Below are 26,995 nucleotides of genomic sequence, written 5' to 3' on the forward strand. Positions count from 1 at the left end.
TTAGGGATGCACTTAGGGATGCACTTAGGGATAGGGTTGCACTTAGGGATAGGGTTGCACTTAGGGATGCACTTAGGGTTGCACTTAGGGATGCACTTAGGGATGCACTTAGGGTTGCACTTAGGGATGCACTTAGGGTTGCACTTAGGGATAGGGTTGCACTTAGGGATGCACTTAGGGTTGCACTTAGGGATGCACTTAGGGATGCACTTAGGGATGCACTTAGGGTTGCACTTAGGGATGCACTTAGGGTTGCACTTAGGGATGTACTTAGGGATGCACTTAGGGTTGCACTTAGGGATGCACTTAGGGATGCACTTAGGGATAGGGTTGCACTTAGGGTTGCACTTAGGGATAGGGTTGCACTTAGGGATGCACTTAGGGTTGCACTTAGGGATGCACTTAGGGTTGCACTTAGGGATGCACTTAGGGATGCACTTAGGGATGCACGTAGGGTTGCACTTAGGGATGCACTTAGGGTTGCACTTAGGGTTGCACTTAGGGATGCACTTAGGGTTGCACTTAGGGATGCACTTAGGGATGCACTTAGGGATAGGGCTGCACTTAGGGATAGGGCTGCATTTAGGGATAGGGCTGCACTTAGGGATAGGGCTGCACTTAGGGCTGCACTTAGGGTTGCACTTAGGGATAGGGTTGCACTTAGGGCTAGGGTTGGAATTAGGGTTAGAATTAGGCTATGTGCACATGGTGCAGATTTGGCTGTGGATCCGCAGCGGATTGGTCACTGCGGATTCGTAGCAGTTTTCCATCACGTTTACAGTACCACGTAAACCTATGGAAAACCAAATCCGCTGTGCCCATGGTGCGGAAAATACAGCGCGGAAACACTGCGTTGTATTTTCCGCAGCATGTCAATTCTTTGTGCGGATTTCGCAGCATTTTACACCTGCTCCATAATAGAAATCCGCAGGTGAAATCCACACAAAAAAACACTGGGAATCTGCGGTAAATCAGCAGGTAAAGCGCAGTGCGTTTTACCTGCAGATTTTTCAAAAACAGTGCGGAAAAATCCGCACACAAATCCGCAACGTGGGCACATAGCCTTAGGGTTAGGGTTGGAATTACAGTTAGGGCTGGAATTAGGGTTAAGACTAGGGTTAGGGGTGTGTTGGGGTTAGGGTTGGGATTAGGGTTAGGAGTGTGTTGGGGTTAGTGTTGGAGTTAGAATTGAGGGGTTTCCACTGTTTAGGCACATCAGGGGGTCTCCAAACGCGACATGGTGCTACCATTGATTCCAGCCAATCTTGCGTTGAAAAAGTCAAATGGTGCTCTCTCCCTTCCGAGCCCCGACGTGTGCCCAAACAGTGGTTTACCCCCACATATCGGGTACCAGCGTACTCAGGAGAAACTGGACAACAACTTTTGGGGTCCAATTTCTCCTGTAACCCTTGGGGAAAAAAAATTGCAGGCTAAAAAATTATTTTTGAGGAAAGAAAAATGATTTTTTATTTTCACGGCTCTGCGTTATAAACTTCTGTGAAGCACTTGGGGGTTCAAAGTGCTCACCACACATCTAGATTAGTTCCTTTGGGGGGTCTAGTTTCCAAAATGGGGTCACTTGTGGGGAGTTTCTACTGTTTAGGCACATCAGGGGCTCTGCAAACGCAACGTGACGCCCGCAGAGCTTCCATCAAAGTCTGCATTTCAATATGTCACTACTTCCCTTCCGAGCCCTGACGTGCGCCCAAACAGTGGTTTACCCCCACATATGGGGTATAAGCGTACTCAGGAGAAACTGGACAACAACTTTTGGGGTCAAATTTCTCCTGTTACTCTTGGGAAAATAAAAAATTGCTTGCTAAAACATCTTTTTTGAGGAAAGAAAAATTATTTTTTATTTTCACGGCTCTGCATTGTAAACTTCTGTGAAGCACTTGGAGGTTGAACGTGCTCACCACACATCTAGACAAGTTCCTTGGGGGGTCTAGTTTCCAAAATGGGGTCACTTGTGGGGGGTTTCTACTGTTTAGGCACATCAGGGGCTCTGCAAACGTAACATGATGCCCGCAGACCATTCCATCAAAGTCTGCATTCCAAAACGTCACTACTTCCCTTCCGAGCCCCGGCATGTGCCCAAACAGTGGTTTACCCCCACATATGGGGTACCAGCGTACTCAGGAGAAACTGGACCACAACTTTTGGGGTCAAATTTCTCCTGTTACCCTTGGGAAAATAAAAAATTGGGGGCTAAAAATCATTTTTTGAGAAAAGAAAAATTATTTTTTATTTTCATGGCTCTGCGTTATAAACTTCTGTGAAGCAGCTGGGGGTTTAAAGTGCTCACTATGCATCTAGATAAGTTCCTTGGGGGGTCTAGTTTCCAAAATGGGGTCACTTGTAGGGGAGCTCCAATGTTTAGGCACACAGGTGCTCTCCAAACGCGACATGGTGTCCGCTAATGATTGGAGCTAATTTTCCATTCAAAAAGCCAAATGGCGTGCCTTCCCTTCCAAGCCCTGCCGTGCGCCCAAACAGTGGTTTACCCCCACATATGAATTATCAGCGTACTCAGGAGAAACTGGATAATAACATTTAGGTTCCAATTTCTCCTGTTACCCTTGGAATAATAAAAAATTCCGGGCTAAAAAATCATTTTTGAGGAAAGAAAAATTATTTTTTATTTTCACGGCTCTGCGTTATAAACTTCTGTGAAGCAGCTGGGGGTTTAAAGTGCTCACTATGCATCTAGATAAGTTCATTGGGGGGTCTAGGTTCCAAAATGGGGTCACTTGTGGGGGAGCTCCAATGTTTAGGCACACAGGGGCTCTCCAAACGCGACATGGTGTCCGCTAACGATTGGAGCTAATTTTCCATTCAAAAAGTCAAATGGCGCGCCTTCCCTTCCGAGCCTGGCCGTGCACCCAAAAAGTGGTTTACCCCCACATATGAGGTATCGGCATACTCAGGAGAAATTGCCCAACAAATTGTAGGATCCATTTTATCCTATTGCCAATGTGAAAATGAAAAAATTGAGGCTAAAAGAATTTTTTTGTTAAAAAAAAAGTACTTTTTTATTTTTTACGGATCAATTTGTGAAGCACCTGAGAGTTTAAAGTGCTCACTATGCATCTAGATAAGTTCCTTGGGGGGTCTAGTTTCCAAAATGGGGTCACATGTGGGGGAGCTTCAATGTTTAGGCACACAGGGTCTCTCCAAACGCGACATGGTGTCCGCTAAAGATTGGAGCCAATTTTTCATTCAAAAAGTCAAGTGGCGCTCCTTCGCTTCAGAGCCCTGCCGTGCGCCCAAACAGTGGTTTACCCCCACATATGAGGTATCAGCGTACTCAGGACAAATTGGACAACAACTTTTGTGGTCCAGTTTCTCCTTTTACCCTTGGGAAAATAAAAAAAATTGTTGCTAAAAGATCATTTTTGTGACTAAAAAGTTAAATGTTCACTTTTTCCTTCCATGTTGCTTCTGCTGCTGTGAAACACCTGAAGGGTTAATAAACTTCTTGAATGTGGTTTTGAGCACCTTGAGGGGTGCAGTTTTTAGAATGGTGTCACTTTTGGGTATTTTCAGCCATATAGAACCCTCAAACTGACTTCAAATGTGAGGTGGTCCCTAAAAAAAATGGTTTTGTAAATTTTGTTGTAAAAATGAGGAATCACTGGTCAAATTTTAACCCTTATAACTTCCTAGCAAAAAAAAATTTTGTTTCCAAAATTGTGCTGATGTAAAGTAGACATGTAGGAAATGTTATTTATTAACTATTTTGTGTTACATAACTCTCTGGTTTAACAGAATAAAAATTCAAAATGTGAAAATTGTAAAATTTTCAAAATTTTCGCCAAATTTCTGGTTTTTTCACAAATAAACGTAGAATATATCGACCTAAATTTACCACTAACATGAAGCCCAATATGTCACGAAAAAACAATCTCAGAACCGCTAGGATCCGTTGAAGCGTTCTGGAGTTATTACCTCATAAAGGGACACTGGTCAGAATTGCAAAAAACGGCCAGGTCATTAAGGTCAAAATAGGCTGGGTCATGAAGGGGTTAAGCAATAGAATGACATAATAGTCAAAATGGTGAAAAGGACTAAATTGCGGGAACTTTTTTTCCTATATCGCTGGCAGAGCAGGGGAGAATGATGAGAGCTGTGTTCAGCACCCAGCGACGGGGAACAGCGCGTACTGTAACGCTTCTTCCCCAGCGCCGATACATGTAACAAAGATGACATCTATTTGTGTTATGCGTATGCACATGTACGGGATGACATTAAAAAACAGACATGTCAGCGTGTTTTGCCCACGGACACATGGTTCATGGAAACACACTGGCGTGCACAGACCCATTCACTTGAATAGGCAAATAGCATTCCGTTCCTCCTAAGTCTCTCCGTATGGCTAAGTAGTACTATACAGCCACATATGGGGTATTGCCACGTTCAGTAGAAATTGTGGGACAAATTTTGGTGACATTTTTACCCACTTTTTGTGTAAATGTAAAATCTTTGGCTAAAACAAAATTTTGGTGGTAAAAATGTAGTTATTTTGTCTACCCTTCCCAATGGTTTACAATTCTGTGACACACCCATGGTGTCAATATGATCCCTGCACCTTTAGATGACTTCATTGAGAGGTGTAGTTCGTAAAATGGGGTCACATATGGGGGGTTCTGCTGTTCTGGCACCTCATGGGCTCTCCCAGTGGGTTATGGCACCTGCAAACCATAACAGTAAAATCTGGCGCTCCTTGCCTTCTGAGCTTTGCGCTGTGCCTGAAAAATATTTCCCGATTACATGTAGGGTATTGGCACATTCAGGAAAAAAATGGACCTCAGTTTGTTGTAAAAACATTCATATTAGCCCTCAGAAAATTTGGGGCTAAAACAACATTTTAGTTTAGTTTAGTTGTAGAAATGTAATTTATTCTTTCTTCACTGCTCAGTGGTATAAAACTCTGTGAGGCACATGTGGTGTTAATATGATCACTGCACCCCTAGATGAATTCATTGGGGAGTATAGTTTGTAAAATGAGTTCACATATAGGGGGTTTCTGTTGTTCTGGCACCTCAGGGCCTCTGCTAATGTGACATGGCACCCTCAAACCATTCCAGCAAAATCTGAACTCCAATATGATGCCTCTTACCCTTCTGAACTTTGCACTGTGCCTCAAAAGTGGTATTCCGCTACATATGGGGTATCAGTGTTCTCAGGAGAAATTGCACAACAACTTTTGGGGTTCAATTTCTTCTCTTACCCTTGGTAAAATTAAAAATTTGGGGCAAAAAGATAATTTTTGTGGAATAAATATGATTTTTTATTTTCACGGCTCTACGTTATAAACTTCTGTAAAGCACTTGGGGGTTCAAAGTGCTCACCACACATCTAGATAAGTTCCTTGGGCAGTCCAGTTTCCAAAATGGTGTCACTTGTGGGGGGTTTCCACTGTTTAGGCACATCAGGGGCTCTCCAAACGCGACATGGCGTCCGATCTCAATTCCAGCCAATTTTGCGTTGAAAAATTAAAACGGCGCTCCTTCCCTTCCGAGCTCTGCCGTGCCCAAACAGTGGTTTACTCCCACATATGGGGTATCAGCGTACTCAGGACAAATTGCACAACAACTTTTGGCGTCCAATTTCTCCTGTTACCCTTGGTAAAATAAAAAAAATTGGATCTGAAGTTATTTTTTTGTGAAAAAGGTTAAATGTTAATTTTTTTAAACATTCCAAAAATTCCTGTGAAGCACCTGAATGGTTAATAAGAATCTTGAATGTGGTTTTGAGCACCTTGAGGGGTGCAGTTTTTAGAATGGTGTCACTTTTGGGGTATTTTCTATCATATAGACCCCTCAAAGTGACTTCAAATGTTAGGTGGTCCCTAAAAAAAAAATGGTGGTGTAAAAATGAGAAATCGCTGATTAACTTTTAACCCTTATAACTTCCTAACAAAAAAAAAATGTTGGTTCCAAATTTGTACTGATGTAAAGTAGACATGTGGGAAATGTTACTTATTAGGCTAGGTTCAGATTGCGTTAGTGCAATCCGTTTAGCGCGAGCGCTAGCGGATTGCGCTAACGCAATGTCTTTTTCGGGGCCGCGTTCAGGGGTCGCGTTAACGTCCCCGCTCTTGCAGATCCCCGATCTGCGAGAGCGGGGAACGGACCTCTGGCGCGCCGCGGACGCTGCAAGCAGCGTCCGAGGCGCGCTACAAAAGATCGGCACATCGCTAGCGCGTGCCGAAAATGACACGCGCTAGCAATGCGCTCTAACATTGCCGGCAATGGGAGCGCTAACGGACGCGGTGCACGGCGTTAATTTCGCCGTGCAACGCTGTCCGTTAGCGCTATCCCATTAACGCAATGGGAACCTAGCCTTAAGTATTTTGCGTGACATATCACTGTGATTTAAAGGCATGAAAATTCAAAGTTGGAAAATTGCAAAATTTTCAAAATTTTTGCCAAATTTCCATTTTTTTCACAAATAAACACATTCATATAAAATAAATATTACCACTGTCATGAAGAAAAAGGAAGGGATACCTTGCACATATTTTATACTGGCAGATAAACACATAAACTGGATATTTTTAAATATAGAATGCATTATATGTTATATATAGGCATTTAGAATTTATAGTGCAGGGTTTTCTGTCAGGAAGTTCAATCATTCCTTTTTCGAAAACCGATATAAAGGATAGATCGCTACATCAGCCCTGCCACTAATTATACTAATTCCTCAGTACTCATAGTGCAAAACAACCATATGTAACGAAATTAATTGTTGTCAAAATCATTTCATTGGATCTTGACTTAAAAATTGACTGTCAGTATTAGATCTGCTCCTATACTGGATGTGCCAACAATTTTGGTGAATTTTTTCGTGTTGATAAAATAATGTCATTAAATGAAATTCCATATATTTCAGATATTTTTGCTGCTATTTTTATGTAACAGGATCTATAATCCAAAAACTACTTAATATTGTGAATAACACATTGTCTATATTGTATTTCTATCCAGCCAAAGTACTTGTTTTTAATTTTTAATTTGTATTCACTTTCATGTGCTTTCACTTTGCTCAGCAATTATGTTAATTAATTATTGTACCGGTGTGTTCACCGGATCTCAGTATAAAAATGCAAGACAAGCCACACAGTGGATATCATGACTAAGGGTGCTTGGTCACCAGAAACGCGTTGATATCGCATTTTATTCTCTGTAATTGCTGATGTTTTTATCCTCCACTGAACACATTTTCCAAGTGAATAAAGAAAAGGTTTTTTCACTCTCTCGTTGAGCTGGATTCCTCATCATTTTCTTGATTCTTCCACGCCCTGACACAGCGGTTTCGTGCTCCGAGTCTCCAAGGATGTCGACCATGGTGAGCTGGACTTTGTTTGATTTCATTCCCACCTTGTACCAACACGTATCCGGGAACAGCACCTGTGTCCTTACCAACGTGGTTACTGGGATTGTCCACTTAACAACCGAAATATGGACAAGCTCTTGTGGCCAGGGACTCTACATTTCACTGACGGCACACTGGAATGAAACTTGTGGTGCTGGGCTCGTGTCCCACCCTTGCATGGTACGTGCTACCGACACCAAGGATTGCTGGCCCTTCTATCAGGGTTTTCTCCACCTCCTACACCAGTTTCTGCACCCCCTCGTCCTCCATCTCCGATATGCTATCTCAGAGTCATCCACATCAGCTGAAGCTCTGCAGCACTGACTCAGCCAAGCTACTACAGAGTCTGCTGAAGTTCATTTGTCTAGGAGACAAACCGCACAATGTGGCAGAGTAACTTAAAGGGAACCTGTCGGCAGATTTTGCCGCTATAAGATGCTGCCACTGCCTTTCAGGGCTTATCTACAGCATTCTATATTGTTGTAGATAAGTCCCCGGTCCGGCCTGCAAGAGAAGAAAAATAAGTTATATTATATTCGCCCAGGGGGGCGGTCCGGTCCGATGGGTGTCGCAGGCGCCGGGGAAAGGTCAGAGAGACTCAGCGCCTGCACATTGCAGTACTTTACTCTGCCCTCAACAGGTCAGAGAAGTACGCCTGCGCAGGAGCACGATGCCGGGGAGCAAGGAAGAAGCAGGAGGGCAGTGTTTCAATAAGATGGGAGGCGCCGGACCTGCGACACCCATTGGACCGGACCGCCCCCCGGGTGATTATAATATAACTTCTTTTTCTTCACTTTCAGGTCCGTACACACACAGCTCCGCTCCGTACACCTTGTACACACAGCTCCGCTCCATACTCATGCTGCTCTGCTCCGTAAACACGGCTCCGCTCCATACACCTTGTACACAAGCAGTTCCGCTCCGTACACCTCGTACACACACGGCTCCGCTCTGTACACCTTGTACACACACGGCTCCGCTCTGTACACCTTGTACACACACGGCTCCGCTCCATAAACCTCGTACACATGGCTCCGCTTCATACTCACGCTGCTCCGCACACCTCGTACACACACAGTTCCGCTCCGTACACCTCGTACATGCACGGCTCCGCTCCGTACACCTCGTACACACACAGTTCCGCTCCGTACACCTCGTACACACGCGGCTCCGCTCCGTACACCTCATACACACACAGTTCCGCTCCGTACACCTCGTACATGCATGGCTCCGCTCCGTACACCTCGTACACACGCAGTTCCGCTCCGTACACCTCGTACACACGCAGTTCCGCTCCGTACACCTCGTACACACACTGCTCCGTACACACACGGCTCCGCTCCGAACACCTCGTACACACACGGCTCCGCTCCGTACACCTCGTACACACACCGCTCTGCTCCGTACACCTCGTACACACACGGCTCTGCTACATCCACCCTGTAAACCCCTCCTGACCCCACACAGAAACTTCCCCTCATCCAGCACCATGACAACCAGCACAGCAGAGTCCTGCATACACTGAGGCCCCTGATCATGTGACCCCTGACTCCTCCCCTCCTGTGACCTCATCCCAGGTCCTGTGCGCACAGAACAGCCATATATGTGGTGTGCGGCTCTGCAGGTGGAGGTAGGTGCTGGAGATTCCCCATTACTGGGCACAGGGGGCAGTAACCCCTATATCACCGAGATAATGTAATGGGGGCGGCAGCCATGGCTGAGGTGCGCATCCTCCATGCTACAGGAAAATGGCCGGATGTGTGTCCTGTTACCTTGGCGATAGGCATCTGCAGACCCCTTGACATGGCAGGCCAGGACCAGAGGACATGGAGATGAGTGAGAGAAACCTTTTCTTTATGAACAAGTTGATGAGAAGTATGTACATCAGACAGCACAACACTTCTGCCCATTCCAGAGGCAGGCGTGATGACATATGGCGGTACATTACTTCTACTACATGGTACAACAGTGGTGTAAACCATTCCTGGACCGGCCATATTCCCCTGTGAGGACTGCACAGGTCCAGGTTTGTCGCTATAGTCACAGCTAGTCCCAACTCCCAGCTGATTTGTGAAGACCCCACTATCTGAGGCGCGTCAGTACGACTCCTTACCACTGTTCTCAGTCATCTCAATAAGGGCCACAAAAATAGGGTGTTCTTCCCTGTAGGAAAACTCATGTGCCAGCTTGGCCATCTTCCTCTTTGTGACCCTCAGGCCTTGCTGCACTGTGGCATCTTTCCTTTAGACCTGCTTGCCTGAGATTAGGATTCCTTCTGCCACTTAGTCCTGGTTTCCTGCAGAACATACTATCCAATCTGGTCTCCCTTCTTTGCATACGGACACCCTTTCTAATGCAGATCTACGAGCATAAGGACCATAGGTCTTTATCTTCTGAATACTTTCCCCTATATGCCTGACAACAGAAACTAGGTTCCTTTTGCCACATATCTACTCCCACCATGGGCTGGCCCCAAGAGTTAACACTCTGTAGCTAACTAACTGTTGCAGGACACAAGCCAGATAAAACAGCATTTAAAACATAACCATAAGATCTCTCACGGGGTGTGTTGGCAGTTTATTTACTCATTTACAATAGTGTAACGGTTCCCACCCAGAGTAACAGTTCCCGCCCAGAGCAGCGCTCCCAGCTCTGCCATGTGTATATGTACAGTAATAGAACACTGGCTGTGCTCATGTATACAGGGGAGGGCACAGACAGACAGATGACACTTTCTGTCTAGTGTACAAGGAATTTATAAGGAATTGAAATGTGGCTTTTAAAGTCTTGGAAAACTGGAAAAATGTAAATGTAATTTTCCTATAAAGGGATTTCCCATGAAATGTCTGTGGCGTTGGCTCTGTAATTGTCAGTGTTCCACCCCTCAGGGTGTCTGGGATGCAGTTACTGACAGCTCGGCCGTCCAATTCCGTACAGGGCCATGCTAAAGCTCCCAGTACTTTGATAGCTCAGCCATCCAATCAAATACAGGGGTGTGCTGAGCTATCAGTGTTTTGATTCAGGAAAGAAATATATCTTGGTACCGTGTTAGCCAGTAGATAGAAAAATATTTAGAATTGAGAGTCCTCAGTGGTTGATACCTTTTAATGGCTAACTGAAAAGATGGTAACAAATTACAAGCTTTCGAGACTACATACGTCTCTTCATCAGGCAAAGACTAAAACAAATTCTGATTCTTCAGAATTTGTTTTAGTCTTTGCCTGATGAAGAGACGTATGTAGTCTCGAAAGCTTGCAATTTGTTACCATCTTTTCAGTTAGCCATTAAAAGGTATCAACCACTGAGGACTCTCAATTCTAAGTGTTTTGATTAACAGTTTGACTATCCAATTTGAGACAGGGAGGTGCTGGCTGTCTCCAAGTGTTTATTATCCCAGGTCATCTCCATGCCTACTTGACTGAGCTGTTTCTTCCAGACCTCTGCCAGATGTACATTAAGCTAGTGAGGTTTGTGTTGCCTGTGTCTTGAGTTCCATATACTTGATCTTTTTTTGCCTGACCTTAGACTTCATTCTGACCATCCGTCTGTTTAACCCTTTCTGCTTTGATACAGTATCCTCCTGGTATTCTAACCTCGGAAGGTTACCTGACTACGCTTTTGTCTCTTCCTTCTGCACCCCTCCTGGCTTCTGATCTTGGACTCCTTGACCATTCTGACTCACGGCTTGGCCGTGAAAAGTGACTAGCATCACAGTAATGAGGACCCTTATCCTCAGGTTGGAGATTGTGACCGTGGAGCATAATATCAGAAATACAGTTAGGTCCATATATATTTGGACAGAGACAACATTTTTCTAATTTTGGTTATAGACATTACCACAATCAATTTTAAACAAAACAATTCAGTTGCAGTTGAAGTTCAGACTTTTAGCTTTCATTTGAGGGTATCCACATTAAAATTGGATGAAGGCTTTAGGAGTTTCAGCTCTTTAACATGTGCCACCCAGTTTTTAAAAGGACCAAAAGTAATTGGACAATTGACTCCAAAGCTATTTCATGGACAGGTGTGGGCAATCCCTTCGTTATGTCATTCTCAATTAAGCAGATAAAAGGCCTGGAGTTGATTTGAGGTGTGGTGATTGCATTTGGAAGGTTTTGCTGTGAAGTAAACATGCGGTCAAAGGAGCTCTCCATGCAGGTGAAACAAGCCATCCTTAAGCTGCGAAAACAGAAAAAACCCATCCGAGAAATTGCTACAATATTAGGAGTGGCAAAATCTACAGTTTGGTACATCCTGAGAAAGAAAGAAAGCACTGGTGAACTCATCAATGCAAAAAGACCTGGGCGCCCACGGAAGACAACAGTGGTGGATGATCGCAGAATAATCTCCAAGGTGAAGAGAAACCCCTTCACAACAGCCAACCAAGTGAACAACACCCTCCAGGAGGTAGGCGTATCAATATCCAAATCTACCATAAAGAGAAGACTGCATGAAAGTAAATACAGAGGGTTCACTGCACGGTGCAAGCCACTCATAAGCATCAAGAATAAAAAGGCTAGACTGGACTTTGCTGAAAAAAATCTAAAAAAGCCAGCACAGTTCTGGAAGAACATTCTTTGGACAGATGAAACCAAGATCAACCTCTACCAGAATGATGGAAAGAGAAAAGTATGGCGAAGGCGTGGTACAGCTCATGACCCAAAGCATACCACATCATCTGTAAAACACGGCGGAGGCAGTGTGATGGCTTGGGCATGCATGGCTGCCAGTGGCACTGGGTCACTAGTGTTTATTGATGATGTCACACAGGACAGAAGCAGCCAAATGAATTCTGAGGTATTCAGAGCCGCCATACTGTGTGCTCAGATCCAGCCAAATGAAGCCAAACTGATTGGTCGTCGTTTCATACTACAGATGGACAATGACCCAAAACATAAAGCCAAAGCAACCCAGGAGTTTATTAAAGCAAAGAAGTGGAATATTCTTGAATCGCCAAGTCAGTCACCTGATCTCAACCCAATTGAGCATGCATTTCACTTGTTAAAGACTAAACTTCAGACAGGAAGGCCCACAAACAAACAGCAACTGAAAACCACCGCAGTGAAGGCCTGGCAGAGCATCAAAAAGGAGGAAACACAGCGTCTGGTGATGTCCATGCGTTCAAGACTTCAGGCAGTCATTGCCAAGAAATGGTTTTCAACCAAGTACTAAAAATTAACATTTTATTTAAAATTATTGAATCTGTCCAATTACTTTTGGTCCCTTTAAAAACCAGGGTGGGACATGTTAAGGAGCTGAAACTCCTAAACCCTTCATCCAATTTTAATGTGGATACCCTCAAATGAAAGCTGAAAGTCTGAACTTCAACTGCATCTGAATTGCTTTGTTTAAAATTCATTGTGGTTATGTCTATAACCAAAATTAGAAAAATGTTGTCTCTGTCCAAATATATATGGACCTAACTGTATATATATTTATTTTTATATTCGCCAGTTGGGTCTTCCAGCCACTGTCCCTGAATCCCATAAGGCACCGCGGCATTGTCACTGCGCCTGCGCAAGTGACATATCATATTTTTCGCTTTGTAAGACGCACTGGGGGAAAAATGGGGAGTGCGTCTTATACAGCGGACATGCCTTACTGATACCGTGGGTGCAGGTCGCAGGCTGGGGTGAGGGGGTGTCTCTGGGTGCCCGGCGGTTGCTGGCCGCTGCTGCGGGTGTCTCCGATGCCCAGTGGTGCTGCATGGGTGTCAGCGCTGCCCGGGGCTCTGCCGGCATTTTGCGACAGTCCAGAGCCCCAGTAATTCCACTGTTCCCTGTGCGTGTGCGATGGACTCCAGGAATATGGCTGCCGCCGGGGGCGACGCATGCGCAGATGGTGATCTTGGGACCAAAATCTCAAGAGATGAGATTTAAATTTATATGACAATATTTCTATTTACCGGATTGAGTGCCCTTTTAATATGGTAATTATCTATATTTGCATTGCCATTTGTTCTGTTATCATTCACCTGATTTATTAATAAACTATGTGCTATTTAATGCTTATTAGTGTGGACTTGTGTCCGGCTTATTTTTCGGGCTCTCCGGTGTTCCCCTATAATCATGAATTTTTTTTGAATTTTTACATGATTTTAATTTCATTTTTGCATTTCTTATTTATTATATCTTTATACTCCTGAAATGCTATTTCTGTATTCCCGGCCTTCAAGATTTTGAATCCACTATGTCTATTAAATTTTGTACTGTCATATTTGTCCATAATAGTTTCTTTTTATTCCTGGACATTTTATTACCAGAGGGTGTAAGTTTTCTACAGGTTCTAGTAGTATTTCCTTAAATATGCCCCAATTATGTTCGGTATCCCCAGTTACCATGAGATGGTCCCAGTCTACACATTTAAGCTTTTAATATGTTGAAATCCGCTTTAAAGTTCCAGGTTTTTGCATTTCCCCTTTTGACTGTTTGATTGAAAATTGCATTGAAACGCACCATATTATGTTCGCTGCATCCCAAATGCTCCCTGACCTGTAGCTCTAAAATTGTATCTGGTCTATTTGACACCACTGGATCCAGCTGCTTCATCTACCTACTGAGAGAGGTAATTGTCTTGAATTGCTCATAAGAACTTGCAGCTTGTAGCACAATCGGAAGATTCTATGTCCCACTGAACGTTTGAATGGTTAAAATCCCCCATAATAAAGAATTATTATTACTAGTGTTGAGCGATACCGTCCGATACTTGAAAGTATCGGTATCGGAAAGTATCGGCCGATACCGGCAAAGTATCGGATCTAATCCGATACCGATACCCGATACCAATACAAGTCAATGGGACTCAAGTATCGGACGGTATCCCTGATGGTTCCCAGGGTCTGAAGGAGAGGAAACTCTCCTTCAGGCCCTGGGATCCATATTAATGTGTAAAATAAAGAATTAAAATAAAAAATATTGCTATACTCACCTCTCCGACGCAGCCTGGACCTCACCGAGGGAACCGGCAGAGTTCTTTGCTTAAAATGCGCGCGTTTACTTCCTTCCGTGACGTCACGGCTTGTGATTGGTTGCGTGCCGCCCATGTGACCGCGACGCGACCAATCACAGCAAGCCGTGACGTAATTTTCAGGTCCTGAATGCAGAATTAGGCATTCAGGACCTGAAATTACGTCACGGCTTGCTGTGATTGGTCATGTCGCGGTCACATGGGCGGCACGTAACCAATCACAAGCCGTGACGTAATTTTAAAATGCGCGCGTTTCCTGCCTCCCGTGACATCACGGCTTGTGATTGGTCGCGTCGCCCATGTGACCGCGACGCGACCAATCACAAGCCGGAACGTAATTTTAAAATCCTGAATGCCTAGAATTAGGCATTGAGGACCTGAAAATTACATCACGGCTTGCAGTGATTGGTCGCGTCGCGGCCACATGGGCGGCACGCGACCAATCACAAGCCGTGACGTCACGGAAGGAAGTAAACGCGCGCATTTTAAGCAAAGAACGCTGCCGGTTCCCTCGGTGAGGTCCAGGCTGCGTCGGAGAGGTGAGTATAGCAATATTTTTTATTTTAATTCTTTCTTTTACACATTAATGTTGTTTCGATACCGATACCCGATACCACAAAAGTATCGGATCTCGGTATCGGAATTCCGATACCCGCAAGTATCGGCCGATACCCGATACTTGCGGTATCGGAATGCTCAACACTAATTATTACCTTACTGTTCTTGTTAATAAATTTAAAAAAAATTGAAAAGAAAAAACGTGTGGGGTACTCCGTAATTATTATAAGCAGCAAAGGTAAAGCCAACGGCTGAGGGCTTATGTTAATATTCAGGGAAGGAGCCAATAGCCGTAAAGGTTCCCAGGCTATTGCTATCAGCTCACAGCTGTTTGCTTAGCTTTTACTGGTTATTATAAGGGAGATCCCCCCCAAAAAAAGAAATGACGTGGGGTCCCCCTATATTCATTAACCAGCAAAGGCTATTCATACAGCTGCAGACTGATATTAATAGGCTAGGAAAGGGGCATGAATATTGGCCCCCTCTCAGACTAAAAGCATCAGCTCTCGGCTGACCAAGAAATGGCGCATAAGTAATTTGTGCCAAATCTTGCACTTAGCGTCGCTCTTCCTACTTGCCCGGACAGGTGAGGCATATAGTTGTTTATTAATTTTCTTCTTTTCCATGGGGGATGGAAATCGGTGGATTAGGCGTAAAGGTGAATATAACTGCTTTGTTACTTGAAATAAAGGAGTCTGTGCCATTATTTCAATTAAGGGATTTTATTCTGGCTGTGTCTTTTTTTCTTTTTTTTTTATATACAATCTAACCATGGGGTTGATAATGGGGGCATCTTATAGACACCTCTCTATTACTAACCTGTGGGTTTGATGTCAGCGGCCATAAAACAGCTGACATCAACCCCACAACCATTACCCCACTTGCCAATGCACCAGGGCAAATAGTAAGACCCGTGCAAAGCTCCTGAATTGGATCATCTAATAGATGCACCTTTTCTGGGGTGGCTGCAGGCTGCTATTTTTAGGCTGCGGGGCAATATACATGACCCCCTTACTAGTCTGAGAATACCAGTCCAAAGCTGTTTGCTTTAGCTTGGCTGGTTGTCAAAAATAGGGGGATTCCACTCCATTTTTTAAAAAATTTATTTTATAAACAAAAAAAACGACTTGGGATCCCTCTATTCTTGATAACCAGCCATGATAATGCTGAAAGCTGAGGGTGCCTGGGCTGGTTGTCAAAAAATAGAAGAGACCACATGTCTTTTTTTTTATTATTTATTTATAGCGTACAAGTGCCGGCTGTTGAATACTCCCATCAATTTCGTCTGCTCTTTCAGCAACAGCAGGCTTTGTCTGATAAGAGTAGTAGAAAAGAGGAAGCTCAAGAGGCCACCACTACCAGGGATCACCTACTGCATGCATTAACAGTATGAAGGCAAACAAGAAAAGTAGCATGCAATTATCAGGGATCACCAAGAATATTAATCAAAATAGTTTTTTATTAGGAAAACATCACAACACTGCACTACAAAAAGTTAAAACCAATTAAAACTGCATAATTGCATAATGTGGACACAGTTTAACATATGCCTACAATAAGGTTATGCTCCTGCCAGCCCCCAAGAAAACAGTATTTCCCAAAAGTTAAACAGCAGTGATACTTATATTAAACAATTACAAGGATATGGGAATCAGCCGACAGCTGTGACTGGAGTAACCTTTTTACCGCCAGTCACAGCTGCTGACAGCGTGGGAAACACAGCGCTCTGACTATTCTAATCTAAGATCTAATGATCTTACTGCCGATCAGAGCCGCCTGTGTTTCTCATGCTGTCATGCATATAACAGCATGGGAAACACCCAATGTTTGAGGTGCAGAACCCGAACAGCATCATAGACTTCCTGGAGAAGCCCATGTTCGGGGCCCGTGCACGAATGCTAGGTGTTCGGTACGGACCCCACACTTTACTGTTTGGTTCGCCCATCTCTAATCATGAGTGATCGAGTAAGTCTACGTTCACATTAGCGTTCGGCGCCGCAGCGTCGGGCGCCGCAGCGTTATGCGCCCCTATATTTTACATGGGGGCGCATGGACATGCGTTGTGCTGCGTTTTGCGACGCATGGCCGCAAGCGTTGGGCGCAGAGAACGCAACAAGTTGCATTTTTTTTGCGTCCAACTTTCGGCAAAAAAGGACGCATGCGTCGCAAAACGCAGCGTTTTAGCGTGCGTTTTGTTGCGGTTTTGTTTGCGTTGTGCATTGCGTCGCCGACGCAGCGGCGCACAACGCAAATGTGAACTTAGCCTTAGATGACTTTCCTCTTCCACCCACCCATCTTTTTTTCTCTCCTCAGAGGAAGAAGCGGATTCCCCACTCTTCTTTAAAAAAACTGACTTGTCCATATTATTAGTCCCTTGCTCATCTCAGCGTCAGACCCCCCTCCTCCAGAGGAAGACACATCTTCCAGATGTGGAACTCTGCCACCCCCCCAAAAACCCTCCTGGTGTTGCTCCACGAACCTTATCCCCGACCTCTGTCCCAGCAGAGTCATCAAGGGTTTGGAAATGGTTGGAGAGGGGAATCAGAGGAGAGCCAGCGAGAGCTTCCTTAGACGATGATTTTTTTTTTTTTCTTGGTACCTACATCACCCTTTACTTTAGACTGTTCCCCACTGTTAGGGGTCGAGTTCCCGCCACTGCACAGGGGGAATCTCGGGCCATCTCCGCTGCAGTCTCCCATTCTTCTGTTGCAGTGGAGCCTGCTCAGCGGAGACGTCAGTCCCAGCGTCTCGCTCAGTCTGACTCTGTACAAAGGGTTACTGCTGCTTTTCCAGCTTATGCCATTGAAGCCAGTGCTGGGCAGCGGCAAGCAGACGCTTCTGGGACTAAGTCCTGCTTTTCTCGTTCTGAGCATGCCTAGAGTAAGATCTCTCAGTGGAGATCGAGGGTCACATGTTCAGATACTGCAGCTAAATCCATTGGTCCTCCAGGAAGGTCCTGAAGGTGCTCAGGCTCTGTAGCAGCCTCTCATTGGTCCTTCTAGGAAGGTCCTGTACTTGCTGCAGCTATTTAAGGCTCTCATGACCGCACGGCCATGCGCTAGTATTGAATCAGTTATGTGCATGCGCCAGTGTGGTCACATTTATGTGTGTTCAGGGACTGGCTGAAATAAGCCCCTAGAATGCGGGCACCTCCGGCGAGGAGATTGTGTGCGTGGATTAAGGGCCCCGGCAGAAATAAGCCCCTAGAATACCGGCTCCTCCGGTGAGGAGATTGTATGTTTGTGTTGCCACACACTGCCATCAGCTCGGCAGTTGCTGGATACTCCTGTGAAGTCAACAGGGTTCCATGTTTTAGTTGCCAAGGTCTCAGCTGCTGACTCGGGGAATCCTCAGGTGCGGGCTCAAAAGCCACCGAGGGTCAGAGTGAGATCTGGCACAGCGTCTCTGTGAAGTAACAGAGTTCGCTTCTACCGCCATAAAGGGCCGCCATTTGCTAGCAGCAGGTCCTCTCCTGCACGGTGGACCCCGGGCTGCGAACGCACCAAATAAAATCTCTCAATTGACTCGGTGCGTTCCGCCAGCCCTAACAGAATACTAGCGCCAGGGTCTGGCTAGTAAATGGCGGACATACAGCAGTCCTTGCGGTACATCCAGCAGCTGGAGGGTAGGTTGGCGGCTCTCGAGAGCACAACCTCAGCTGTGGATGTTACCGCAGTTGCTGAACAGGCTGCTAGCATGGCTGCAGCAACCTTGTCCACTGCCACCCCTGTTCCGACATTATCTCGCCTCCCTCTGCCAGAAAAATTTTCTGGAGATAGTAAATCTTGTAGGGGTTTCGTGAGTCAGTGCTCTATATACCTCAAGCTTCTGGCTGCATGTTTTCCCAGAGCAGGCAAAGGTGGGATTTGTGTCTCTCTTGTCGGACAGGGCGCTGGAATGGGCTACGCCGCTGTGGGAGCGTGGCGATCATGTGGTGCAGAGCGCTCCGCTGTTCCTGAGCACTCTGAAACAGGTCTTTTTAGGACCTCGAGTCACCCATGACACGGAGCTCCAACTGCTGGCATTGAATCAGGGTTCGTCCTTGGTCAGCCATTTTGCCGTCCACTTCCGTACCCTAGCATCTGAGCTGGAGTGGTCGGTTAAAGCCCTTATCCCCATATTTTGGAGGGGGCTGGCTGACCACGTGAAGGACGCTCTGGCCACTAGGGAGATTCCCGCCACACTGGAGGAGTTAATAGCTGTCTCCACTCGTATTGACCTCCGTTTTAACGAGCGGAGGTTAGAGCGAACCCAGTGTAGGCAGAGGTTTTGGCTGGCTCCCACCTTCGCCAAACCTCTGGCATCTCCAGTCCTGGTCCCTGAGTCACATGAGGCCATGGAAGTGTCACGAGCGGGATCTAAGTCCCGGACCGTTTGTGCACTCAAGGTCTGTCATGTTTGCCAGCAGTCAGGACATCTTGCCACCAGATGTTCCCAGCGGTCGAGGAAACGTCAGCGTCTAGTGGTAGTAGGTGGAGGTACACTAGACACGGCGACGTTTGCCTCCAAATTGTCCTTTAAGGGGACAATTACTATAGGCTCATCCACCCACTCGGTGGAGCTCTGCGTGGATTCTGGGGCGGAGGGCAATTTTATGTCTTCTGCCTTCGCCCAACGTCACGCAATACCCCTGGTAATGCTAGCTCAACCAGTAACGGTACGAGTGGTGAATGGGTCAATACTGCCCTCACAGATAACACACCAGACCATCCCTTTTACTCTGTCCATGTCACCATCCCATCAGGAGATTATATCTCTGCTCATCATTCCTGAGGGAATTGATGAGGTCCTGTTGGGGATACCTTGGCTACGGTACCACTCTCCTCATATCGAGTGGTCCTCAGGCAGAATTCTGGGATGGGGTGAATCTTGTGGGGGTAGGTGTCAGAGGGAATGCGTTCAGGTTGCTACTACTGAGGTACCGCAGATCTTTCCTCTCTCCCCAAGCACTATTGGCCTTATGCGGACGTGTTCTCCAAAAAGGCGGCAGAGACCCTTCCGCCCCACCGCCCCTATGACTGTCCTATTGATCTCTTGCCTGGTGCTGAGCCTCCCCGGGGTCGAGTCTATCCGTTATCTCTCCCGGAGATGGAGGCAATGTCTCAGTACATTCAAGAGAATCTGGCAAGAGGGTTCATCAGGAAGTCAGTGTCACCTGCAGGGGATGGGTTCTTCTTCGTAGAGAAGAAGAACGGGGAACTACGTCCATGCATAGATTACAGGGGTCTTAACGCCATCACTGTTAAGAATAAGTATCCTCTGCCCCTGATATCGGAGCTTTTTGATAGGCTTCGGGGAGCAAGGGTATTCACAAAATTAGATCTGCGGGGTGCTTACAACCTGATTCGCTTCCGTGAGGGGGACGAATGGAAGATGGCTTTTAACACCAGGGATGGGCACTATGAATATCTGGTGATGCCCTTCGGGCTCTGTAATGCCCCGGCCGTTTTCCAAGACTTTGTTAACGATATCTTCCGGGATATGCTCTCCACCTCGGTCGTAGTCTATCTGGATGATATTCTCATCTACTCTCCAGATATTGACTCCCACCGGAGGGATGTTGGCAGAGTCTTCGACCTCTTATGGGCAAATTCCTTCTATGCAAAGTTGGAGAAGTGTATGTTTGAGCAGGAGTCTTTACCTTTCCTGGGCTATATCATCTCCGCCCAGGGATTGGCTATGGATCCTGCCAAACTACAGGCTGTCATGGACTGGCAAGAACCCCATTCTCTTAAAGCGGTGCAGCGCTTTATGGGGTTCATTAATTACTATCGCCAGTTCATTCCCCACTTCTCCACTTTGGTAGCTCCCTTGGTAGCCCTCACCAAGAAGGGAGCAAATCCCAAATTGTGGTCTGAAGAGGTCTCCAAGGCCTTCTCTTCTACTAAGTCACATTTTGCTAGTGCTCCCATCCTACATCGCCCCGACGTAGATAAGCCATTTATCATGGAGGTGGATGCCTCATCCGTTGGAGCTGGAGCAGTCCTTTTCCAAAAGGATGCTCCAGGTCGGAAGCATCCTTGCTTCTTTTTCTCCAAGACCTTCACACCGGCGGAGAGGAATTATTCCATCGGGGACAGGGAGTTGCTAGCCATGAAGTTGGCTTTCTCTGAGTGGAGACATCTCTTGGAGGGGGCTCGCTTTCCCTTTCAAGTATTCACAGACCACAAGAATTTGGTTTATTTACAGACCGCCCAGCGGCTAAATTCTCGCCAGGCCAGATGGTCCTTGTTCTTCTCTCGGTTTCATTTCACCCTCCATTTTCTTTCCGGGGACAAGAACATTCGTGCCGACGCTCTCTCTGTGGTATTATCTGAGGAGGAGGAAGAGGAGCCTTGGCTTATTGTCCCTTCCGAGAGCCTGAGAACTGTGGCCCCGGTTTCGCTAGAGTCTGTGCCTCCGGGCAAGACTTTTGTACCATCCAGTTTGCGTCCGGAGGTTCTCTCTTGGGCTCACTCGTCTAGGGTGGGTGGACATTTCGGGACCAAAAGGACATCTGAGTTACTGGCGAGGACATATTGGTGGCCTGATATGGTCCGTGACATCGCAGACTATGTTCGGGCATGTGTCTCCTGCGCCAAGAACAAGTCTCCTCATCAACGGCCAGCTGGGTTGCTTCACCCTCTGCCGGTGGCAGATAGGCCCTGGGAGGTGGTCGGGATGGATTTTGTGGTGGGCTTACCCAAGTCTCGTAGCTGCACCATTATTTGGGTGATCACCGACCATTTTTCCAAAATGGTGCACTTGGTGCCTCTTCCACGGCCACCTTCTGTACGGGCTCTGGCGGCGTTGTTTATCAAACACATATTTCGCCTACATGGTATGCCGGACAAAATTGTCAGTGACCGGGGTCCCCAGTTTGCGTCTCGATTCTGGAGAGACCTTTGTCGTCTATTCAGCATTGAGTTGAATCTCTCCTCAGCATATCATCCCGAGACGAATGGGTTGGTAGAGAGGGCCAACCAGACCCTGGTCACATATCTGCGACATTTTGTCTCTGCCAGGCAGGATGACTGGGCATCCTTGCTACCGTGGGCGGAGTTTGCGCTTAACAACGCTGTAGCCGACTCCACCGGTCAAACTCCTTTCCTCCTTAATTACGGCCAGCATCCACGGGTTCCTGTGCCTATGCCTGTGTCTTCTGCTGACTTCAGGGTGGCAGACTGGGCAGTGGAGGCACGGGACATTTGGGACCGCACTCAGATGCCATCCGGGCCTCCAAGGAGAGAATGAGGTCCTCCGCCGATGCACATCGGCGCCCTGCTCCGACCTTTGCTCCTGGCGACTTAGTGTGGCTCTCCGCCCATAACATCAGGCTGCGTGTTGAGTCCACTAAGTTTGCACCTCGCTACTTGGGTCCCTTCAAGGTCCTCGAACAGGTTAACCCTGTGGTCTACCGTCTGGCCCTTCCTCCATGCCTAGGTATCACCGACACCTTTCATGTGTCCCTCCTTAAGCCCGTATACATGTCCCAGTTTTCTGAGTCATCTGCCGGGACATCGGGTTAGTCTACGGATGATTACGAGGTGAACGCTATTTTGGGGTGCAAGGTGGTATGTAGCAAAAATTTTTATTTGGTGGACTGGAAGGGTTATGGTCCTGAGGACAGGTCCTGGGAGCCTGCTGAGCACATTCAGGCTCCGCAGCTCATTGCTGCCTTCGAGCGTAGCGATGCCCAAGGAGGGGGGGCCCTGTTAGGGGTCGAGTTCCCCCCTCTGCACAGGGGGAACCTCAGGCCATCTCCGCTGCGGTCTCCCATTCTTCTCCTGCCGCAGTGGAGCCTGCTCAGCGGAGACGTCAGTCCCAGCGTCTCGCTCAGTCTGACTCTGTACAAAGGGTTACTGCTGCTTTTCCAGCTTCTGCCATTGAAGCCAGTGCTGGGCAGCGGCGAGCAGACGCTTCTGGGACTAAGTCCTGCTTTTCTTGTTCTGAGCATGCCCAGAGTAAGATCTCTCAGTGGAGATCGAGGGTCACATGTTCAGATACTGCAGCTAAATCCATTGGTCCTCCAGGAAGGTCCTGAAGGTGCTCCGGCTCTGTAGCAGCCTCTCATTGGTCCTTCTAGGAAGGTCCTGTACTTGCTGCAGCTATTTAAGGCTCTCATGACCGCACGGCTATGCGCTAGTATTGAATCAGTTATGTGCATGCGCCAGTGTGGTCACATTTATGTGTGTTCAGGGACTCGGCTGAAATAAGCCCCTAGAATGCCGGCACCTCCGGCAAGGAGATTGTGTGCGTGGATTAAGGGCCCCGGCAGAAATAAGCCCCTAGAATACTGGCTCCTCCGGTGAGGAGATTGTATGTTTGTGTTGCCACACACTGCCATCAGCTCGGCAGTTGCTGGATACTCCTGTGAAGTCAACAGGGTTCCATGTTTCTTAGTTGCCAAGGTCTCAGCTGCTGACTCGGGGCGTCCTCAGTCGCGGGCTCAAAAGCCACCGAGGGTCAGAGTGAGATCTGGCACAGTGTCTCTGAAGTAACAGAGTTCGCTTCTACCGCCATAAAGGGCCGCCATTTGCCAGCAGCAGGTCCTCTCCTGCACGGTGGACCCCGGGCTGCGAACGCACCAAATAAAATCTCTCAATTGACTCGGTGCGTTCCGCCAGCCCTAACACCCACCATCTTATTCAAAATTTTCATATTGGGAGTTTCCCTGCTCCCTGTCTCTCTGATGCTTCTACTACCACCTCTGATAAGAGGGATTCCTGACCTTGCCATTCTTCACTGGCCCCTCAATTCCTACCCCGCTGCTACCCCCAACTTCAGCAGGAGTTGTATCGCTAGGAACTTCCTCCTGCCTGGCTAGAGATGGCGTTGGAGAAGGAACGAGGGCAGCGACTAAACAGGTGACACAGGTCCCCACAGGATGCAACGAGATGGCCTATCCCACCACACAAGGCACATTTCTGCACCTTGCATCTCGCGCTGAAGTGATGGAGATTGACGGACCTGTGGCAAACCTTCGGTTGCTCCTGGTAGAAGACCAGGTTCCTGTCTATTACCAGCTAAGTGGGTGACAGTACCTCCTGAACGCTTCAACCTCATCATGAAGGTCCAGCGCCCCGACCAGATGCGAAATTCATTCCTGTTTTTTTTTTTGGGGGGGGGAGACCTCCGTAACCTCCCCATATCGGCTTTGCCACGTCGTAATATGGACTCCAGAAAGTAACTCGTTACTTGTGAGCACGATCACATTCTTTGTCCCATTTTGGCGAGACATTGCCTGTATAGCAAAGCCTTGCCAGCAGGGCTTCTCCTTCACCAGCTCATTATTTGACCAGAAAAGTTCTAGGCCCTCTGGTCAAACAAAACTGACGTCTAAGGTAGAGGTCCCAAAAGGATGTATCAGAGAAAAGATGTAAATTGCCCTGAAATCCATCTTCAAGAGGAACTTCACCACTTTAGCCCTTGGTGGACATGTTTCATCGGCCCTCCAACAAAGACAAACAACATTCCTCCTGGTGATCCGTGGCCGGGCTGTCAAGAGGGACCATACAGTTCCCCCCCCTCCCCCTCTCTTATCTTGGAAGGCAGCTACCTTATGTCTCTATTAACAGAAAGACAAGTCCAATTCTCTTACCTCTAAGATGATTGTCCGCTCCCCCCTTTTTATGGCCTCCAGGAAACGGCGGTGCATAACTCCGTCCCCAGAGTCCGGAGGTGAGGACTGCCCTGAAATTCCAGCTGCGGCACTTTCATCAATGCGAGGACTCACCACTGGGGGGGGGGGGCTGCAGATGGACCAGCCCCCACCTCATATAGCTGTGACACTTCACCAACACATTCTCCCGTCACCTCCTCACCCACCCTATGCACACCCCTATTACACCAGTGCAGTGGAGAAATCCATACTAACACCATTCAAACTATCCATCTCTGCAGCAGAAACCATGCTCCCACTGCACCTACTCCAGACAAACCATTCACACCAGGACCACTACCCCCCACTTTCCCTGCACCATTCATACCTTTGCCTTCATACACACTAGCATTTTCAAGCAAAACTGCACCTTCACCAACCACAGTTACATTTATTACATTTTTTTCTTAGGTTTTTATTTTCAAGGGTACCACCTTCTGTTGTTTTCTCCCTTGCTTTTGCTGGGATTTTCAGCTTACATTGGGTTTTTACACTCAGGGTTTTTAACGGTCATGGTCCATTTAATTGAGACGCTGTACAGCCTCATCAGCTATGCAGCAGATCCTCCCAGCACAGCCGCCTCTCTTGACACAGATCGCACTCCTGCACTGCTGTGGAACCCCTTTTACTGCATGGGCTCGCGCTGCGCCGACCACCACGGCCACTATAACAGGTGATGGTGCAGGGGACCCCAACACAGCAGCACACACTGTCAGAGATGCGGCTGCGGTTGATTTTACTGCGGCCATGACTGACGCCGCCGGCTTCATAGCTGACCCTGTGGCTGTAACTTTCACTAGTGCCGGGGTCCCTCTCATTGATCAAGCAGCAGGTCTGCACGTGGGGGACCCTGACACCACAGCAGACGCTGCCGGAGATGCAGCCCCGGCTGTCAGCACACCACTGACATTATGGGAGACAACAGCCGCTGGCTGTTGCCGACGGCATTTGCTCCTGCTACCTGCATGTTTCGACATGCCATCCCCCATATGCCAGTGGGTGCACCAGGTTCCAGGTCAGCCCCACCTTTCACTGGGGAGCGGTCCTGGGCACCACCATTACTTTTATCACTGCCCTACAACAGGCCACTCTCCATACCACATACGCTGTCCGTCTTTGCAGTCGTATACCAATTGCTGCCCTCTCTGATAATGCCAGCAGAAACTGCATCCTGCACCTGGTGGTCTGCACTCTCCCCACTCCCTTGCTGTGGACCCACAGCTGGGTATGAGCCAGTGTGGGTAGAGGGTTCTACGCAGCAGGACCAAGGGGCCCTAGGAAGGGAGACATAAACAAACTTCACCTCTGATATATCTTTCTTCTATATTTTTTTATTTTGCACCCGTTCTCCCTTCTGGTTGCTTAATCAGCGTAGATCTATCCCCAAACACCAGCTGATTAAATCAAATGGGGGATTCCTGCTGCCTGATCTGCTGCATGACGAGGCAGCTCCCCTAACTGTTACTAACATTTGTGTCCTCTCCACTCCCTACGTTCTCCAATGGACTGGAGTCTGACGGGAACGCCACCTGTTCAGGGGCTATCCCGCTATGTGTTGCCTGGAGATCACTTACCAGGCTCCCAGGTGGGCAAGACTCAACCTCCTCTTAGTCTTCCTCCACCTGGAAGGGAGGAGTGGTCGGAAGGGAGAGCGGCTCGCTGTGTAGTATTATTGGATTCTTTATGATGTTACATTTTCTCATCTTTTTCCCATTCAGGTCCCTACAATATCGGATCCTCTCATTGGAGATATTCTGTATAAGATAATTTTCCTGGATGGATAGGAACAGGAACAATGTGGCAGAAAGGATATTACACCTTACCCTAGAGATCCTCTTTCATCTTACAGGAGAGGTGAGAGATTCTGATGATGCCACAATACATCATTCTTATCTATGGGGAAAACAGATGGACAGAACTGGTGAGGTGAGGACTCTGGAAATGTCTGTAGCGATATTTATTATTAATGTGTCTCTCCATAACCAGGATTATACAGTAGTGAAGAAGACCCCTAGGGAGTGCTGTCAGCCCCCTGTGTCTGAGGGATGGGGAAGACCCCTGAGCCCAATCACGGAGCCTCTACCTCACCCCGTTATACATGAGGAGATCAGTGACGAGAAGATTCTAGAACTCGCCTACAAGATGATTGAGCTGCTGACTGGAGAGGTGACACTGCTGGGAATGCTGGGACATCATACAGTAATGCTACCAAGGGATTGGGGGGTTGACATTATCATTGTATGTGTCAGGTTCCAATAAGGTGTCAGGATGTCGCCATCTATTTCTCCATAGAGGAGTGGGAGTATTTAGAAGGACACAAAGATCTGTACGAGGACGTCATGATGGAGGTTCCCCAGCCCCTCACACCACCAGGTAATAGACAGGACTAAATACACACGGCCTATAATTATCTGTATGTGAAGAATTAATTCAGTCCATGTATGTGCTTTC

At 47.3% G+C, this 26,995-nt stretch overlaps 1 protein-coding gene across 1 annotated transcript in view; it reads left to right on the plus strand.

Annotated features, from left to right (window-relative positions):
- The first annotated feature begins 8,944 nt into the window (after positions 1 to 8,944).
- Positions 8,945 to 26,995, plus strand: part of LOC143766173 (uncharacterized) — a 30,705-nt gene continuing 12,654 nt past the window's right edge. Inside the window, exons 1-4 of the mRNA XM_077253640.1 lie at positions 8,945 to 9,010; positions 26,263 to 26,398; positions 26,531 to 26,710; positions 26,794 to 26,917. Coding sequence (XP_077109755.1) covers positions 26,321 to 26,398; positions 26,531 to 26,710; positions 26,794 to 26,917 — 382 coding nt within the window. The 5' untranslated portion in view covers positions 8,945 to 9,010; positions 26,263 to 26,320. The remainder of the gene's footprint in view (positions 9,011 to 26,262; positions 26,399 to 26,530; positions 26,711 to 26,793; positions 26,918 to 26,995) is intronic.

This window comes from Ranitomeya variabilis, chromosome 4 (genome assembly GCF_051348905.1).
Source record: "Ranitomeya variabilis isolate aRanVar5 chromosome 4, aRanVar5.hap1, whole genome shotgun sequence".
Classification (NCBI taxonomy): Eukaryota; Metazoa; Chordata; class Amphibia; order Anura; family Dendrobatidae; genus Ranitomeya; species Ranitomeya variabilis.